General features: G+C 38.6%; 2 protein-coding genes, 1 long non-coding RNA gene and 1 pseudogene across 4 annotated transcripts; 1 reads left to right on the top strand and 3 right to left on the bottom strand.

The window, feature by feature from the left end:
* The window catches only part of LOC103867718, a 34,610-nt pseudogene extending 27,547 nt beyond the window's left edge, over nt 1-7,063 (bottom strand).
* On the bottom strand, nt 29-5,059 carry LOC117134030. The gene is made up of 2 exons (XR_004458141.1): nt 1,017-5,059; nt 29-884 (listed from the first exon to the last, which is right to left on the bottom strand). It is a non-coding gene; the product is annotated as an uncharacterized LOC117134030 (long non-coding RNA).
* Nucleotides 7,064-7,305: 242 nt separating the features above from the next.
* On the top strand, nt 7,306-13,903 carry LOC103867285 (1,4-alpha-glucan-branching enzyme 2-1, chloroplastic/amyloplastic). 2 transcript variants are annotated; one of them, XM_033291432.1, is made up of 19 exons: nt 7,306-7,531; nt 7,693-7,832; nt 8,396-8,619; nt 8,816-8,914; nt 9,069-9,111; nt 9,315-9,374; nt 9,534-9,614; nt 9,922-10,038; nt 10,245-10,328; nt 10,464-10,585; nt 10,694-10,813; nt 10,923-11,052; nt 11,137-11,247; nt 11,329-11,457; nt 11,534-11,637; nt 11,709-11,853; nt 11,938-12,495; nt 12,573-12,739; nt 13,705-13,903. In XM_033291432.1, the coding sequence occupies exons 1-18, from the start codon at nt 7,396-7,398 to the stop codon at nt 12,705-12,707; spliced, it is 2,538 nt and encodes an 845-aa protein (XP_033147323.1). In that variant the 5' UTR covers nt 7,306-7,395; the 3' UTR covers nt 12,708-12,739; nt 13,705-13,903. The 2 variants fall into 2 exon arrangements, with proteins under 2 accessions (XP_033147323.1, XP_009143587.1); XM_009145339.3 differs by lacking the exon at nt 13,705-13,903 and having other exon boundaries at nt 12,573-12,906.
* Nucleotides 12,873-17,500, bottom strand: LOC103867286 (growth-regulating factor 3). The gene is made up of 4 exons (XM_009145340.3): nt 15,291-17,500; nt 15,007-15,198; nt 14,293-14,632; nt 12,873-13,440 (listed from the first exon to the last, which is right to left on the bottom strand). Exons 1-4 carry the CDS (start codon nt 15,496-15,498, stop codon nt 13,014-13,016), a joined length of 1,167 nt encoding a protein of 388 aa, XP_009143588.1. The 5' UTR covers nt 15,499-17,500; the 3' UTR covers nt 12,873-13,013.
* Between the last annotated feature and the right edge of the window lie 1,246 nt (nt 17,501-18,746).

Genomic DNA, 18,746 nt, shown 5'->3' with positions numbered 1-18,746 from the left:
ATCAATACTCATCACAAGCCTAAACGAATCTAATCAATCATGAATCAAGCATAAAGAAATAACACACGAGACTTTGTTTACCCGGTGTTCACCGCACTTCTCCGATGTGGAGAAGCCGCTATACATCACCGGGGAGAGAAACGGTCTCTCAGCCAATCCACTATAATCAATGTGATTACAGAGTACGTCACCGGAGGTTCACTCGTCTTCTTCCTCTCTCGATTACACCTAATCTGAGTTACAAGACTGAGGAAGAAGAACAAGTCTATGAGTCTAGATATACCAAGAATCACATCTCTCTCTAGCTCACTCTCACCAACCCAATCGCTCTCACTCTCTCATCTTGAGCTCTCGTTCTGTTTCTGTAACTAACTCTCCGTCGGAGAAGATGACGATGATATACCCAGAAGATGATGATTCCTATTGCCCCAACTCACGTGCTTCTCACATGTATGTTATTAGCTTTGGCAAACCTTCTACTGGACCAAGAGTCTTTCCTTCACTCAGCATATTCAAACCTTCTGTTGGACTCAGAGGCTTAGAAGATTGATGACACAATTCTACAATCTCCACCTTGGCATTGATCTTCTACAGCCCAATCTTCTCATGAGCTTTCCTCCGGTGACTGAGCAAACATGCGCATCTGCTTTATCTTCCTGCATCTCCTTGCAGTCTCTTTGAGCTTCACCGCTCAGCTTCAACGTTTCCTGAAACTTGTTTCCTCCCAGCATCTTGTCTTGATATAACCTGAAAACTTCCTTGCCACTGTTCCTTAGAACCTTGTAAACCCAGCTCTAACCTTGACAACTCCCAGTCTTCAACCACTTAATCATCATCAATGAACAGACATGTAACTTGTTGTGATGTGAATCACAATCCCATTCCTGTGCCAACAACACACACATGCCTTCTTAAGTTTCTTTTCCCAGCACTCCACAAACTTGTGTCACGCCAAACTTCTCCATTGATCTTCCTTTGGACTTTCCATAACCTGGAAACTTGAGAAAACCACTCACCAGTAACTCAACATACACTCCATAAGCTTCTCCTTTGACTAGTATAGATCAGCCTATAATGCTTGACTTGTTACTGCAATTAAGGTCTCCCAATAGTCTGCCAAAACCTGAAACGATGCTTGCTTGAAAACTCCTGCGGAACTTGAATCATTTCTGCCTCACACCAGAAGCGCTTTGACTCAAAAAACCCTTGTAGACAACCTCAACAGCTAGTAGAAAAACTCTCTGCTAATCCTGAAGTTTTCCTCTACACCAATCTGTATGAACTTTCAACCTGAACATCACTCTTCACCGCTGCTGTGACCAGCAGAACACGCCGCCTAACTCAACCTGGTTAAGAAGACTTTCGATGTAGAGATCTCTGCTCAAACCCAGTTCAAACAAATCTGCCTCAACAGAACTTCAGACAACAATCTGACCACTGCTGACTTCTTTATCCCTGCCTCATACTCACAAAACCTGTGACAACTCCTGAGACACCTTTGCTGTAGAAAAGAACCTGTGCTTCGCTAACCTGCGAACCTTACCAGACCTTGGTATATAAACGCCCCTGCCTGTTCCAGACGTTACCAAGAACTCCATTTTCCAGTAGCTCAATCCTTCTTGTACTCTTTTGTGACAGTACCAACAAACCTTGCTGTTTATCTCCTTGTAGCTACTCTTAGAGAACTCTTTGAATTTGTTCAGCTTGGTAATTGACTCAAACAGCTCCACCTTGAACTGTTCTCCCTGGTCCCTGTGAATACCTGCAAAAAACCACCTCACAAGTATTTTATATATATTGATTTATCATACCTGCAGTGACTCTGCCTCGATGTCGTTTTACTCCATGCTTCCTGTGGAGAAACCATACTAACACTGCCGATATCCTCTTCACAACTCTGACCACAAGCTGAACCCCTTTTACTCCATCTGACCATAACATGTTGAGCTTGAACCTGCTGACACTGGCTTGGCTCTCTTTTACTCTTCTTGCTTCACAAAACCAACCTGAATCTCTGTAGCTCTTGTAAGCTCATCCGCAGAACCTCTGAAACCTTTTCATACTGAAGTTGACCTGAGAACACTGTCTGAAACATAACACTGCTCCACCTGGAGTCAAAAAACATCTAGAGATGTGCACTACAAAACTTGTAGAGGCAAGACTCCACCTGAAACAATAACCTTTCAAAACCCCAACGTGTTCCTCTTCACATGAAGCTTCACTTCTCAGACTTATAACCATCCTGCACTTTCTTCTTTGATTCACTTAACCCCTTTGTGTAGCTGACTGTAAACATGGCTTCTTGCTTCTGAATTTTATTTCAGATCTTATCAAAATTATATTAATTTTGCAGCCATTCAACTATAGTCGCTAATACCATAACCACCAAGTGTCGCAGCTTCTTCCGAGCTTTCCAATCTGATTTTAATCCCACCAAACTGACTGTGCTCCAACCTGTTATAGTCTCTGCCAACAAAACATCTTCACATAACACTTTAAACCCTGTGAGACCCTTCTGAATTTAACCCATCAGAACCTGTGACAGATAAACCCGAAACCAGATTCTCTCAAACTGATTTTACTCCACTGATTTTACTATCAGTAACACCATGCTTCTTGCCTTTATATCTTGGCATAGAGCTTCTTTTCATAGCCTCTGAAAGCTACAACCTTGAGTGACTGCCGCCTGCTGTGCTTTCATCCTGCTGTCCCTTCATCCTAACATGTCCTCACAATCATTCTTTGAAGTTTCTCTCAGATTTCTCCATCTCCTGAAACTTCTTGTGTGTCTTTAAAATACAGAACACAAGCACCAATGACCCGAGACATCCTGCAAAGACTTGAACTTGTAAACTCCATGTTCAAAAGAACTACAACCAGCAAAACAAACTCCTTGCTTTCCTTTCCTTGAGCCATAAAACCAGAAACTTGTTTCTTCTCCTTGGCTCCTTATCACTGATATTCTATCAGCCTTCTTTCTCTTTAAGAAATCATCGCTTTTAACCCTCTGCAGAAACGCCTTGAGTGAGACAGTTAAACCTCTACCACGAGCTGCCTCTTCCACTCATACTCCTCCAAAGTTATCAACTTTGATCCCACAAGAAACTCTATTCCAACATATACTCACATTGCTCTTAGACTTCTTGTCTTTTCTCTTGGCGCATTCTTCTGGAAACATAACATGTTCCTGCTTCTTCTGCTTCTTTCTTGATGACTCCAGGCATTCTTCTAATAAGCCGTGACGTTTGTTTATGTGAAAAAACGTCAGGTGATATACCACAGAATCCCATCTGTTTTATCACTTTACTGGCACTGAAGAAATTCATTAAATGTAACAGCCTTGATACTTTTGTGTAGAAACAATCCTTGCTGCTACAAGCTCCATTATGATCATTTTCCTGACCTTGATCATTACCACCTGAGCTTCTTACATTCACCAGAACCTGACCCTTAATCTCTGTGACTGAACCTGCAACTCAAACTTTCTGAAATCTGAACCAGCTCCTCAAAATAACATATCTGTCTTGTTCCAAAACCTGTAGAAACCATTCTTCTCTGCAACTTAACTTCAAACTTGAATCTTGAAAGCTTTAACAGTATCTGAACAGCCTTTGACACACATACAAACTCACTTCTAAAGCGTCCCTTAAACCTGAGATTCATAGATGCCACCAACTGCCATTCTTCCAAACATCCTGAAACCACAGCTGCATCTTCCTTCCACAAACAAGCTGACCAACAAACAGTTTGACACCAAACCTGAGCCTTGATCACTCTTTGCAAAGATAACATACCGCCCTTGTGATTTAGAGAGCTTCCATTCTTTATACACTGCAGTAGATGAGTATCCAGCCACCACAACAAAACTTTGTGACTGTTGCAGACTGAGACCATTTGTCTCCAAGAATTGAACCTGAGGAAACTATGAACTGACTTTGATTATGTAGCCATAAGTCTGATCTTGACTTAACATTTTAACCTGAGATCCTCCACCTCAAACAGCCAGCATCAAACCAATTCCAGAACTGCAAAACAACATCACATATCTGATTCTTTACACTTCAGTCTATGGTTCTTCGTTCTCTTGTGAACGCCACACCATATCTTGCAAGTCTCTTTGATCCAGAGCAACTCACACCAGCTTATAACTCTAGAGATGAGAGAGATTAACTTACAAAACCATCTGATTCCACAAACCATAAACTAGCTGAACCGGTTGCGTCTTCCTCCGTGAGATTCCTTTCCTCCGTCTCCGACGTTGTCGTCTACCACGAGCCAACGTCTTCATCTTCTTTCTTTGCTCTTGACATTTCATCTCTTGCAACATCTACTGATTCTTCACTCTCGCAACAACGATGCGATCGAAACTTCCTCCGATCCTTATTCGATTCTACTTCAGAACCGATCTTGATCTGTTTCCGATGAATCCTTGAATCGCCTAAACCGAGGCTCTGATACCATTTGTTGAGGATTCATCATGTGATCTTGGCTTTAATCAATACTCATCACAAGCCTAAACGAATCTAATCAATCATGAATCAAGCATAAAGAAATAACACACGAGACTTTGTTTACCCGGTGTTCACCGCACTTCTCCGATGTGGAGAAGCCGCTATACATCACCGGGGAGAGAAACGGTCTCTCAGCCAATCCACTATAATCAATGTGATTACAGAGTACGTCACCGGAGGTTCACTCGTCTTCTTCCTCTCTCGATTACACCTAATCTGAGTTACAAGACTGAGGAAGAAGAACAAGTCTATGAGTCTAGATATACCAAGAATCACATCTCTCTCTAGCTCACTCTCACCAACCCAATCGCTCTCACTCTCTCATCTTGAGCTCTCGCTCTGTTTCTGTAACTAACTCTCCGTCGGAGAAGATGACGATGATATACCCAGAAGATGATGATTCCTATTGCCCCAACTCACGTGCTTCTCACATGTATGTTATTAGCTTTGGCAAACCTTCTACTGGACCAAGAGTCTTTCCTTCACTCAGCATATTCAAACCTTCTGTTGGACTCAGAGGCTTAGAAGATTGATGACACAATTCTACACATCATCCATGACAATTAAATATTTAGATGTTTCCAACAAGTGAAAGAGCTCAGCCTGGAGTGTTTCTTCATTCATATGTTCGATGCTCTTATCATGTGGTCTAAGGTCTTGCAATAACTTTTGCCAAATTTCCATCCGCTTACAATCTTGCGAAACGCAGATCCATGAGAATCCATCAAAATGACTTCGAACAATGTCATGATGAAAAACTTGTCTGGCAAGAGTGGTTTTCCCAATACCACCCATCCCCGATATGGAAACTACTTGGATGCTATCATTCTCCACCAAATGACTAACCAATTCGTTAACACTCTGTTCCACCCCCACAAGATCCTTTTGAGATGTCTTTGGATATGTTTGTCGGTTCTCCCTTGGTCTTTGTCTCTCTTGTAGAGACGGTGATCTGTAGATGATCTGTTGTATTCCAAAGCTCTGCATTTGCCCAACAACCTTGGCCATTCTCTTAGTTATGCCTTCAATGTCCATAGAAAGACCTCGGCGATCCACTAAGAAACAAGCAAGTCTTTTCACACGCCCCTTGATCCCTTTTTGGTTTCTACTCAATTCTTTCAAAAGAAAGGATTCGATTATGTCTTCAGCATCAAAAACAATGTCTTTGACATCTTCCAAGAAGTTTCTCACCACACTCTCATATTTCTTGGCATCTGCATCTTTCAACAACGACTGTAACATTCTCATCTGACATTTTAGATCATCAACTTTCTCATGAACTCCCTGCAGTCTCTCTGATTCTCGACTCAGGAGATCCCAGAGTTTCTCCACTCCAAACGACACAACGCCCTCAGCCATCACTATTCTCCTGTTCCACCAGCAACACATAAGTACAAACTTGTAGTAAGATTTAAAACCGTTATGATAATCCTTGGTTTATCTAATAAAATATGATACATGTCAGAGGAACTTTACTTAACTTACTTTTATTCAAGCAATTTATAACAAGATTTGATGATTAAATGCTTTAAATTCGTAAAAAAAAAAAAAAGAGTTCTAACAATCCAACGAATTTTTGTTTTTAAATTCAGATTCAACCAGAACAGCGCCCAAAAGACAGATCAAAGCAAGTTAAACAGACAAATAATGATATAAGAATATGATTTACCTTTCATGAAACAGCTCTCTGCAACTTGCTTAGAGAGGTTCTTTGGAAGAAGAGATATGAGTGGCAATGAAAGAGTAGACTCCAAGTCAATCTTATCAACAGTCTATATTGGCTGCCATCTGTGGTTCTAATTTTGAATAAAAAGAAAATATGTGAGTTTTCTAGTCTGTAGCGATAATGACTTTTCGCAAGGCAATAATGCGTTTGCTTAGGCCCACTCGAAGCATTCACTATAGTTCTCCCTTATTATTCTTTTTGGTAAAAAAAAATTTCTTCCTCATTTTCAACTTTCAAAATATATTCATTGATATTTATACATTATATTTTCGTTAGAAATAATTAATTGGGAAAATTGGTAATATAGACAAAGTTATTAGATCATGTAGTGCAGAACACAGGTCTCGTAGGAACAGGTCTAAAAAAGTTGCTCAAAGATGGATCCGGGTTCGAATACGACTTCTTACCAGTTATAGCTGCAGTTCACATCGCGTGGATATTGCTTTTTGTCTTTGTCTTTGTCTCCGCTTATTGTATCAAGCTTCTCAACTTTCAAATAAGGTGAAGAACCTGTGATTAGATAGAGTTGAAAATCTTTGTAGAGTAGTGTTGAAGGTTGATGTCGTATTCATGTAAATTTTCTAATGTATTACCGTTTTATTATGAGAATTATTTTGTTTTCATTTGGTAAGTAAGTAGCAATAATATAACACCAACAATAAACATTTACGAAACTACTCTTGCCTCTTGGTATATGCTCTAGTGATTCTCATGGGATATTTGTGAAACGTTTTGGAGTCATCCCCCAACAACAGAAGAAAAAAAAACTTTTTCAGTTTCGAGTCTGAATCTGACACGTGACAACACAGAGTTATTTATAAAAATCTTTATCTTCCTTTATTTAATTTTTGGATCTCTAATAGTATTATTTTTTCCTGAGTACTTATGGTAAAAAGATACAATTATTGAGAAACGGAGTGAGAGATGCTACATTCTTTTTGTGGATACATACGAAGGAGACGGACGAGAAACGCTTGAAGGGGGACCCACTGAAACATCTGACATCACTACACGTGGCGAACTACGCTCCGTCCCCTAATGAACTCCGTGCGATATTTATTTAATTTAATTAATTTTATATCCTTATTTAGATTTTATTCCATTTAAAGCATTTCTTCGCTTCCTCTCACACTCACTCTTTTCCCAAAGTTGAATGCAATGGTTTACACGATTTCAGGCGTACGTTTCCCTCACCTCGCATCCATCAAGAACTCGTCCCTCCCAAGTTTCAACGACGATCGGAGAACCAACGCCGTCACCTTCTCTCTCAGGAAAGACACTCGCTCCTCCTCTGGTACTCCTCCTCCATCCATACATCTCTTCTTTCCTTATACTGCACGCGTTTCGAGATTTGGTGATTTTTATGGAGTCAATGTGTGGATTGTGTTCTGTGATTTGGTGTTTAGCTTTTTAAAAAAAAATTGAAACTGAATCTGCTAATGTGATTTGGTGTAGGGAAGATCTTTGCTCGGAAGCCATCTTATGATTCTGAATCTTCTTCTTCAATAGCTACCACTGCGTCTGAGAATCTCGGTAGCCATCAGAGTGACAGCTCTTCAGCAGAAACTCAGGAAACTCTCTCTGAAGTAACTCAGGTTTGTTGTTTGTGTCTGTCTACTCGGTTTTGTAACTATGTACTTATTAAACTTATGTTGTGTTGTTTATGTGTAGTTGTGTTATCCTTTTGTTTAATTTGTCATGAATAAACCATTTGTGATGGGGTGAAGATTCTATTTCATGTTCTGTTTTTGCTTGGTGATGGCATTTTTGTGTGAGAGAGAGAAAAAAAAAACATTTTTACTGGATTAAGATGTTAATGTCTTTGGTCCTGGTGCTCTGTTTGGCTTGGCTTTCTGTTTACTGTACTCAGATGCATAAATTTGTGTTTTTTTTTTCTGGATCATGAATCAAACATCCTCTCTGTTTCAGTTTCTCCGTTGGCTGCTAGTTATTGTGTATTATCACATTTGAAGCTATATGTATTCAACCAAAAACGAACTTGGAGGATCTTTCCTGCTCCATTACGTATTCATCTGTTATATAACTTATATTATTTCAAGAATCTCTTATAAAATCTCTCTGACTCTTGGATGATATTCTTCTTTCAGTGCACTTACATGGTTTCTTGCATTTATCATTTCTCACCTTTTATTATTAGGTACATGACGATGTAGATGCCCAGAAAGCTGAGACAGAGAGACAGGAACAAACTTCTACACTTTCAACATCTGGAGGCCAGAGTTATAACGAAAATATTGCAAGTATGCCAGATTCTCTCGACCAAGAAGTTGTACAGAGGAAGATCCCACCTCCTGGAGATGGGAAAAAAATCTATGACATTGATCCTATGTTGAAGAGTTATGATGGTCATCTTGATTATCGGTAAATAATCTATTATATACCTTTACTTGTTTGCAAAGGGCAAAAGTCTCCCATCATCGTTCTTCTCACCAAACTATTAAACACTGAATTTAATTTTCATGGACGGGACATGTTTTCATGTCATATGTTTATATTAGTCCTTCTCCTAGCTTTAAAACTTGTGTTTCTATTCTAATTTCACAGCATATCGTTGTAGATATGGGCAGTACATAAAACTGCGTGAAGAAATCGACAAGAATGAAGGTGGACTAGAGGCATTTTCTCGTGGTTACGAAATATTTGGTTTCACTCGAAGGTAGACATCGTTTTGATATATTCAAGTGCTGTGTCAATAGCTTTAATAGTTCCTACTATTGCATTTTCAGCACGCTAGGCACGGTAAAAGTTTAGTAAATACTCTACAGATAGTTGGTATTGCAGTTGCTAATTATTATTCACTGCTTTGCTAGCGCCACTGGTATCACTTACCGGGAATGGGCACCAGGAGCTAAGGTTTGTTTTTTATCTCAAGTCTCAAAGTAAAAGAATTTGTCACATTTTTTTTTCGGTCATTAGAGTTTCAGATGCAACTTTTCATACCTGAAAAGAATAGAATCATGGATTGGAACTCATGCAACCCCTCAGGAATGAAAGTAGAGTAGGGCCCTAATTACTGTTGTTTCTAACAAATTGTTTGGCTAATTTTTCCTTCCCAGGCAGCATCACTGATTGGAGATTTTAATAACTGGAATTCCAAAGCTGATGTCATGACTCGGGTATGCTGTTACTTTCAACTTCCATTTGAGCTGATAGTTAAGCTAGTAGTTAAATTTTACTACAAAATGTCTTTTTGGATGCATGCTTTACTCTGTTATTGGTCTGTTCCTTTCTGGAATTTTGATCTAAGACAGTCTTTTCAATGAAATTTTGAGCAGAACGAGTATGGTGTGTGGGAAATATTTCTGCCGAATGATGCTGATGGCTCGCCAGCAATTCCCCATGGCTCCCGCGTGAAGGTAACATGTTTATAGTTTTAAGTCACTGGTCAGATGTGTAACATTTTTGATCCATTACAACTTACTGCTGCTACACATTTATTTGCAGTTGTGAGAAAATATAGAAAAACATCTTATTTACAACAGACAACTAGACAGCTTATATTCCAGAGTGAACTTTTAGAGTGATGACTTTTAGTGCATTTCCAATGATCTCATGCGATTATATATATATTGGAAGAGAATTAGTAGTGTGCTACATGTATCCTTTTGGAGTAGCATACACAGTTTTCAGCTTTGTAACTCTTTTTATTTCATGTGTTGGTAGATTCGCATGGATACCACATCTGGTATTAAAGACTCCATTCCAGCTTGGATCAAGTACTCTGTTCAGGCACCAGGGGAGATCCCATACGATGGAGTATATTATGACCCTGCTGAGGAGGTACAAACCAATACCCTTCTCATGTCCTTTAGTGTTTTTGTAGAGATGATCTAAACTCTTCAAGTTGTAGATGTTCAAAAAAGAACATTATATTTAGTATTTAACTCATAACTGTTTTAACGATGTGTATATATGTGGTTGATATATTTCTCGTTATTCTGGTCCTGTGATTTCGCTAAGGCCTAAAGAGTACTCCATTGTTTCAGGACAAATATGTATTCAAACATCCTCGTCCAAGGAAGCCCACATCACTGCGTATATATGAATCACATGTTGGAATGAGTAGTACGGTCCGTTCTTTTCCTCTTTTCTTGGAATGATCACTACAATAAGTACTAAAATAAATATTAATATTTGAGAGTTCTTTTTCGTTTCAGTTCACTTTTGACAGTATGGTAATAGGTAATGTAATCTTTTATCTGCAGGAACCAATGATAAATACATATGCCAACTTTAGAGATGATGTACTCCCCCGTATAAAAAAGCTAGGCTACAATGCAGTTCAGATAATGGCCATTCAAGAGCATTCCTACTATGCCAGCTTTGGGTATCTTCCTATTCCAGATATAGCTCGTCTATTTACCTATCATCCAACGCCTTCCTGTTATAACCTTTTGTTCAGCTAATGAATGTGACTTTGCTACATGCAATGCAGGTATCATGTGACAAACTTTTTCGCTCCTAGCAGCCGCTTTGGAACACCTGATGACCTTAAATCGTTGATAGACAAAGCTCATGAACTGGGTCTGGTTGTTCTGATGGATATTGTGCACAGGTATTGTCCTCTCGTTAACAATTCTCCAGAATCATCTTCCATCAGATACTTAGTTTTGTCGTCGAATCAATTAAAAATGGATAATCACAATTGTCTTAAATTAAACCAGCCATGCTTCAAAAAACACACTGGATGGTCTGAACATGTTTGATGGCACTGATGGTCAGTACTTCCACTCTGGAGAGCGGGGTTACCATTGGATGTGGGATTCTCGTCTTTTCAATTACGGAAGCTGGGAGGTATCTCTCTCTAGACTCGATATATTGCAATAGGCAATAGATACGTCTGTCTCGGATTTAATTTATTTTCCTCGTCAATTTAAGGTGCTTCGGTATCTTCTGTCCAACGCGAGATGGTGGCTGGAAGAATACAAGTTCGATGGGTTCAGATTTGATGGCGTGACTTCTATGATGTACACTCATCATGGACTGCAGGTAATACTTTTGCATGTCATACAAATATGCTGATGCTAAATGTATGGCTTTCTGCAATCTAACTGCCCTTGTTTGTGGCAGGTGGAATTTACTGGGAATTACAATGAGTACTTTGGATATTCAACTGATGTTGACGCTGTGGTCTATCTAATGCTGGTGAACGATATGATTCATGGGCTATACCCTGAGGCTATTGTTGTCGGCGAAGATGTAAGTCTTATGCACTAACGTTTTAGTGTGAAAACTAAATTATCCCTGAAACCTCCATTGCATTCTCTCGTTACAGGTTAGCGGGATGCCAGCCTTTTGTATTCCGGTGGAAGACGGTGGTGTGGGTTTTGACTACCGTCTCCACATGGCAGTAGCTGATAAATGGATTGAGCTTCTCAAGTATGTCCTCAGGACTTCTTTGCAGGAATGAATCAAATTGATCTGATTTCGTGTGTTGTAATATTCTGTAGGAAGAGAGACGAGGACTGGCAGGTTGGTGATATAGTTTTCACGCTTACCAACAGAAGGTGGGGAGAGAAATGTGTCGTCTATGCGGAAAGTCATGATCAAGCCCTTGTTGGAGACAAAACGATTGCGTTCTGGCTCATGGACAAGGTAATAAGACTCGGCAAACACCATAACTAACATCTATCTTACTGTCTTGGAACTCTTTTGACTCAATCTTTTTGTCTTTTGTAGGACATGTATGATTTCATGGCGGTGGACAAACAGGCCACACCGCGTGTAGATCGCGGGATCGCCTTACACAAAATGATACGGCTCATAACGATGGGACTAGGTGGAGAAGGATACCTCAACTTCATGGGAAACGAGTTCGGACACCCTGAATGGATCGACTTCCCGAGGACTGACCAGCACCTTCCTGATGGCAGAGTCATCCCCGGGAACAACGGTAGTTACGATAAATGCCGGCGTAGGTTTGATCTTGGAGATGCAGAGTATCTTAGATACCATGGACTGCAAGAGTTTGATCGGGCGATGCAACATCTCGAGGAGAAGTACGGTTTCATGACTTCGGAGCATCAGTACATATCTCGCAAGGATGAAGGAGATAGAGTCATTGTGTTTGAGAAGGGTAACTTGGTCTTTGTCTTCAACTTCCACTGGACCAACAGCTACTCCGACTACCGTATAGGCTGCTCTGTTCCCGGGAAGTACAAGATTGTTTTGGACTCGGATGATTCTTCATTCGGTGGGTTCAATCGGCTAGATGACTCCGCTGAGTTCTTCACCTCTGTAAGAACATTAACTAAACAAGAACGAGAGATAAAACTCATTTTCAATAAAAACCAAACTGACAATTTGCTATGCAGGATGGAAAGTACGATGACAGGCCTTGCTCCTTAATGGTGTATGCACCGTGCAGAACCGCTGTAGTTTACGCTGCAGTAGATGGTGATGAAGATTCTTCTCTGGTGCCCATAAGCCTTGTGCCTGACGATGTTTAGGAGTAAGAGAATAGCGTCTAAGTTTGCCTATTGTAAGCTTCTTTGTACTACGAAGATTTATTTCTCATCTCCTTCTTTAGTTTCTTGCAGTATTATAATAACTTTAAAAAGTAGCTTTTATATATGCTTCATCACAGATTGTACTTTAGTGATATGAACACTTGCTTAGTTCCAAAAAGATAAATATTTGAGAGGAAAATCTGCAGAGAACTCAGAACTGTAGCAGATACAACAAAAACCTTCAAAATCTGAATATAAAAACAAAACAGTAGAAAAAACTGCAATGATGTGTTGGTTATACACTGTTCAATGAAAGGCTTGTGTGGAGACACCGAGCTGATGGAGAACACTGGTTGGGGAAGACGAGGAGGAAGATCTCAGGACTTCGGCTAATGGTCCGCCCATGTGGTGGTGGTTGGGAAGCGACCCTCCACCGCTCCACCAGCTCATGTTTTGCTGGTCCCTCCCATTGTTGTTGCTCCTAGCTTCCTCCTCTTCGTTGCCTGTAGACAGCTTTAGAGAGACGTCCGAGGAAGTGTTTAAGGGCATGGAGATGGAGAGACAGGTGGTTGAGCTCATGGGGGTTGTACTATTGTCGGCTTCAGAACGAGGCCAGTCGTCAAAGAAGTGCCTCAAAGTGTGTCCTCCGTCTGATATGTTGTTGCCAAATCCATTATGGGATTCGTATGGCCTCTTGTTGTTGCTGTTGTTGCTTCCTTGCCTCAACTCCGAACTGTTAACAGAATCCACATCTCATCATTCGAGTCACAGTAGGTGAAAACAATCAACCCCATATAGAGAAACAGAATACAAAGCAAAAAAAATAATAGTCAAAACAGATTCCAGAGTTAGGCTCAACAACATAGTTTGAAACACTTTATACTGTTTAAGCTTTTAAAAGCACCTTTTAATGCATGTTTTTAGAATTGAATAACTGACAGATTAGTTTATTGTTTATTAATGAGTTCTGTATCATGTGATGTGTGTGTGTGGATAGGGGAGGTGGGTGCAGAAGAATCTAAAAGCTTTAACTTCTTGCAAGATATGAGACATTTATGGGTCAGCTTTCACTAAGGTCCTACCATTTCACTACTGTATCAAACTCTCTCTCTTCTATTTCTCTGTTTGAAAAATTTCACACCTTAGTTTATAGAAGAAGAAAAAAACAGATTCTATCAAATCCAGTGTTATCATTATTATCTCTCAGTAGTAGATATTTTTCTTCACAAAGAAAACAAACAAAAGAAGCCTTAAAATGATAAGGATGTGTCTCTCAGTTTCCAACATTACCCCTCTCTCCACAACATTGCTTCACTTATGTGTTATGTTACCCCAAAGTACATCATCAGTTTCATAGTTATCAAATATCAGAATTGCTTTCCTCTAAATCTTTAAGGTGAAAATTAAACTGAAGATTTGGATAAATTTCGTCTCATTATCAGTCAAAAAACAATCGTCTCAAGTCTCAACCAGTCTTATTGACTTAAAACTGAAGAAAGAAAAGTTAATGTGTTTAATGTTTTGACCAACAAGAACAACATCTAAAACAGACAAAGAACAAACACAAGTGTCTTTTTTTAATTACCTTTGACTAAGGTGGAGAAGTTCAGATGAAGAATTGGAAGAGCCAGAACCAGAGAAGAAGAAACAAGAAGATCCTCCTCCCTGACCCACTTCCTCACCACCGCCAAAAGCAAACAAAGATGCTGTTGTGGCGGGTGCCGAAGCGGGAGCAATGGGAGTTGAGGTAGTGGCATTGACGGTAGGAGTTTCCACAGGCTTTCTTGAACGGTTGCGGCCACGGTGCATGTGGCGCTCGCAATACTTGTGGCCAGGGAAGACGTCCCTTGAACATCTCCACTTCTTACCATCCGTCCTCCTGCATCTCCCTGGCTCAGGATCCATCGCCCCCTTCCCCATATACCCTATGTTTTTTTCCAATTCATATCAAAGATTAGCATCAAGAAACAAAGATCGTATAAACTATACAACTCTCACTCCAACTCAAATAAGGGTACACCATTTAAGGAGTGAAGTATTTAAAACTAAATTAGACAAAAGCAAGAACCCATCACATGCTTTTTCAAAATTTGCAAAAACAAGATAATATTAAATCAAAAGTCTGGATCTTGGGAACACAACTTCAACAACAACAAGCACAGAGCCCATGCATCTCATTTATAAAATAGATTAAACTTTCTCTTCAAACAAGAAGAAGTAAATTATTAAACAATAAAAAAGAAGCATATTCTCTTGAAGGAATGAAACTAATAAAGGAGAGAGAGAGATATGGACTCACAAGCAGGCTGGTAGTGAGGGAGGTGTTGAAGAGGGTGGTGAAGAAAGTAGGAAGGAGATAGATGGAGAAGACTTTTCTTGATGGGTAAAAGGAGCTCTTGTGGAACAGCAGCTCCAGCCAACATGTACCTGTAGATCAGTGCTTGTAGTTCAAGCTCTTGCCACTGTGCCCAGCTAAAAAAGCTCCCCATCTCTACAAAACAATAAGACAAAACCCACATCAAAATCAACAACACATATATATACTGAGTGAACAGTTCATCTATGAGTTTCAGAAAGACTCACTAGGGAACCTGGAAGAGGAATCTTGAGACAGAGAGGATAGTTTAGAAGAGGTAGGCTCAGGGGAAAAGAGTGGGAGAGCAGTAGAAGTTGCAGTATGGGACTGAATCTGATCATAGACATGTTTTGGTATCTTAGCTGCAGAAGGTTGGTCTTCTGACTCTGTCTGCTGCTTCTGCTGGCTTCTCCATTGCTTCAGTTGCAAATCCATTGGAGCGAGAGAACCTTTTTATGTTTGTTTTCAGGGTCTTGTTTTTATAGCAATGGCAAACAAGAACAAAGTATTGTTCGGGTTGTGAAGAGCAAAAGAAGAAAAGAACAAACCTTTTTGCCCTCTTAGAGAAAAGCTTAGTTCTTTGCAGTCAGAGAGATAGAGTAGACAGAGAAGGGGAAAGAGGTTTTTATTAGGGAGAAAAAAGACAGTGAGACAAGACAGATGGGGGGAGGAAACTATACAGTAAAAACTTTAGTATTAATTGGGTTCACAAATCTTCATTAGTCTCAAGATTATTAAAAGAATGCTTTTCTGTATTAATAATTTAATATCAATAATATATTATTAAAAAAGTCAGGAAACCCAGAAAGAACACTCTCTGCAAGATGAAGGTGGAGAGGTAATAACCTGGAGTTTTTCTGTCTAGCTGCCTTGGAAATATCACTTGCATACTATCAACATTTTTTAAATTAGTAACTCTCTTAAATTAGTTTATTGAGAAAACATAAAGCCTGCTGCGAGGAGATATTTTAATTAGTGACAAAATAATAGAGTCCTTATTACAGAAGTGATTCGTTTGAAAGATTATTTAATGAGTGAGCGTTACGTCCTGATACAAAGCGAACATTACTTTAAATTTGAGTTAGTAAAGTTTGTTAAATTCTTATTTAATCATATACGGAACTGAAATGTACTTTCAACTCTCTCTCTCATTTCTCTGTGTTTGACCTTCAACTTGTGTACTGTCGTCCATATCTTCTATTTCTATCTAGACTATGCTCTAGACTGTAAACATTATTTCAGTGGAATCGGTTGAACTGTAAGTGGAGTCAGTTTAGAATTCTAAAAACATAGTTTAATATAAAATAATTACTTCATGGCTAATGATGGCCAATGGAAGATACACAGAATGGTCAGAAACCTAATTTCTTTTAGCAGAGTAAAGATAACAAAACTCCTTAAAAGTTAGGTTTTCTGTTCTACAATGGCATGTTTTTTTTTCTGTCAACTACAATGGCATGTTAAAAACATACATGAACTGTAAAGAGGTTTTCTTATTGCTAAGAAAGTAACAAAATAATGTCTTATATATATACAGCGTTCAGCTTTGACATAATTCATATGTACAAACCGTCAATATATTAATGAGCTAAATTAAATGCCCTTAGTACGCACAATAAGAATTGGCTGGAAAAAAATGAATTTACAGAATTTGTAGAAAAAAAATGTGGCTTGTGAAATCAACTAGAAACAGGTGTATTCATGTTAAAATTTTAGGGATTTTTTGAACGATTGAATGTATGTGTCATATAAAAGATGTTGGTTATACTCTGAATAGCTAGCAAACCTACGAATGTAATTTTCAAGTCCTGCAAATACTTGGTGTTAGTTACCCAGTTTTCAGTTTCCACTTACAGAATAACTGATCGTTTGTTTAGGCCATCTTTCCATGTCATATAAGTATATAGCATATGGCCATATTCAGTAGTACCAACATGACCAAAATAAATAAATTTGCATGGCCATGGTAGTTTTCGTGACCAACTTAACAATTTTGCTGCGGATCCAAGCATGCATCTCCATAATGTAAAGCCACTGAAATTATATTTGGGCAACCAAATTACTTGTTAACAAGTTGATATATTTTGTTGTAATTATCTATCGATGAACATTAATAGGAATACTTCACACTACGCTATATGATCTCCAAGATACAGCATTGCCTATAAAATAGCATTGAGTTCGGAGTGAATCATAACAAAAATCCTTATTTGTTTTGTTAGCCGTTGGCTCCTATTTGAATTATGTCATGAGTTACTCTTTATGCAGTCCAACAAAAAAAAACAGCTAGTCTCTATGCAGTTGCCATTTTTAGAACCACCAACATTGTAGGGAAAAAAAAGAAATTGCAGAAGTTTTGGTTTAATTTTTGTATGTCAACGGTTTGAATTTGTTTTCTATTCATTTTTTTATACAATTCAAGTTCTTTTTGGGGTTGATTTGGAGGTTTTATAATCGGTTCAGCTCAATAAAAATTCACCACTCAATGGAGTGAAGAGAGAGAGAGAGAGAGAGAGAGAGAGAGAGAGAGAGAGAGAGAGAGAGAGAGGTAATAATGAGTAAAGAGAAGCAGTTGGCCTGTGTCAGAAGTAGTAAAAGCATAAAAGTGAGTGGTAACAAGTGGGTGGTGAGGGTTATTTAGCTTTGTGTGACTCATCTTTGATTTGACTACTCATAGTACGCCTCTTTTTCACATTTACCCTCTCGTTTCTCTTTTTTTACATTACTGACCTCGTAACACTTCACTCACACACCAAACAAATGTATTTTCCCACTTACTTTCATAGTAAAACCCACGTAGTTTCTTTTCTTGAATTTAGGAAATTAGAGCATCTCTAAAGTAACTCTATTTTTTCCTCTATAATTTATATTAAGATAGAATAACTTTATTATAGAGTTGAATTTGCTCCAATGGTTCACTCTATAATAGAGTTACTCTATAATAGAGTGAAATATAGAGTAATCTTATTTTTTTTACTCCAAATATAGAGTAAAAAAACAAGAATATTCTATATTTCACTCTATTATAGAGTAACTCTATTATATAGTGAACCATTGGAGCAAATCCAACTCTATAATAGAGTTACTCTATTTTAGAGTGAAATATAGAGAAAATTATAGTGTAGCATTGGAGATGGTCTTAGGGCATCTTCGTCTCTACTCCATTTTTTCTTTTAAAATGGAGTAAAAATGAATATGGAGTAAAGAATATTTCAATCTAATTTCATATCTCACTCCATAATAAAATTAACTCCATAAATGGAGTAATCTATTTTTTGTTTGTTCATCACTCTATTATGGAGTGGAAAATAGAGTAGGATTGGAGTAATTTTACTTCATTTTCACTTTTACTCTATTTTGACGAAAAAAATAGAGTTTTACATTGGAAATGCTGTTAGTTCATTGATTTTGTTTTCTAATCTTTTATATCTTCATTGGCGTTTGTTGCATGTTCTCATTCTTACGATCTATCTGTTAAACCAGTTAATAATAATATGACAAACCGATAAGTTTCATTGAGCAAAACAAATCGTGACATATTAAAAGTTGGTGGAAGAGTAGCTTTTCTCTTTTTACGTTCGGCAAGAGACGTTTGTTTATGTCATGCTTTCGTTATGAAACTTCTTTTATATTTTCAGAAACTGATGGTAGCTTTTCAAATAAAATTGACATAACGAGTTAGT

Source organism: Brassica rapa, chromosome A05, assembly GCF_000309985.2.
Source record: "Brassica rapa cultivar Chiifu-401-42 chromosome A05, CAAS_Brap_v3.01, whole genome shotgun sequence".
NCBI lineage: Eukaryota > Viridiplantae > Streptophyta > Magnoliopsida > Brassicales > Brassicaceae > Brassica > Brassica rapa.
This window is presented reverse-complemented; position numbering and strand designations above follow the sequence as displayed.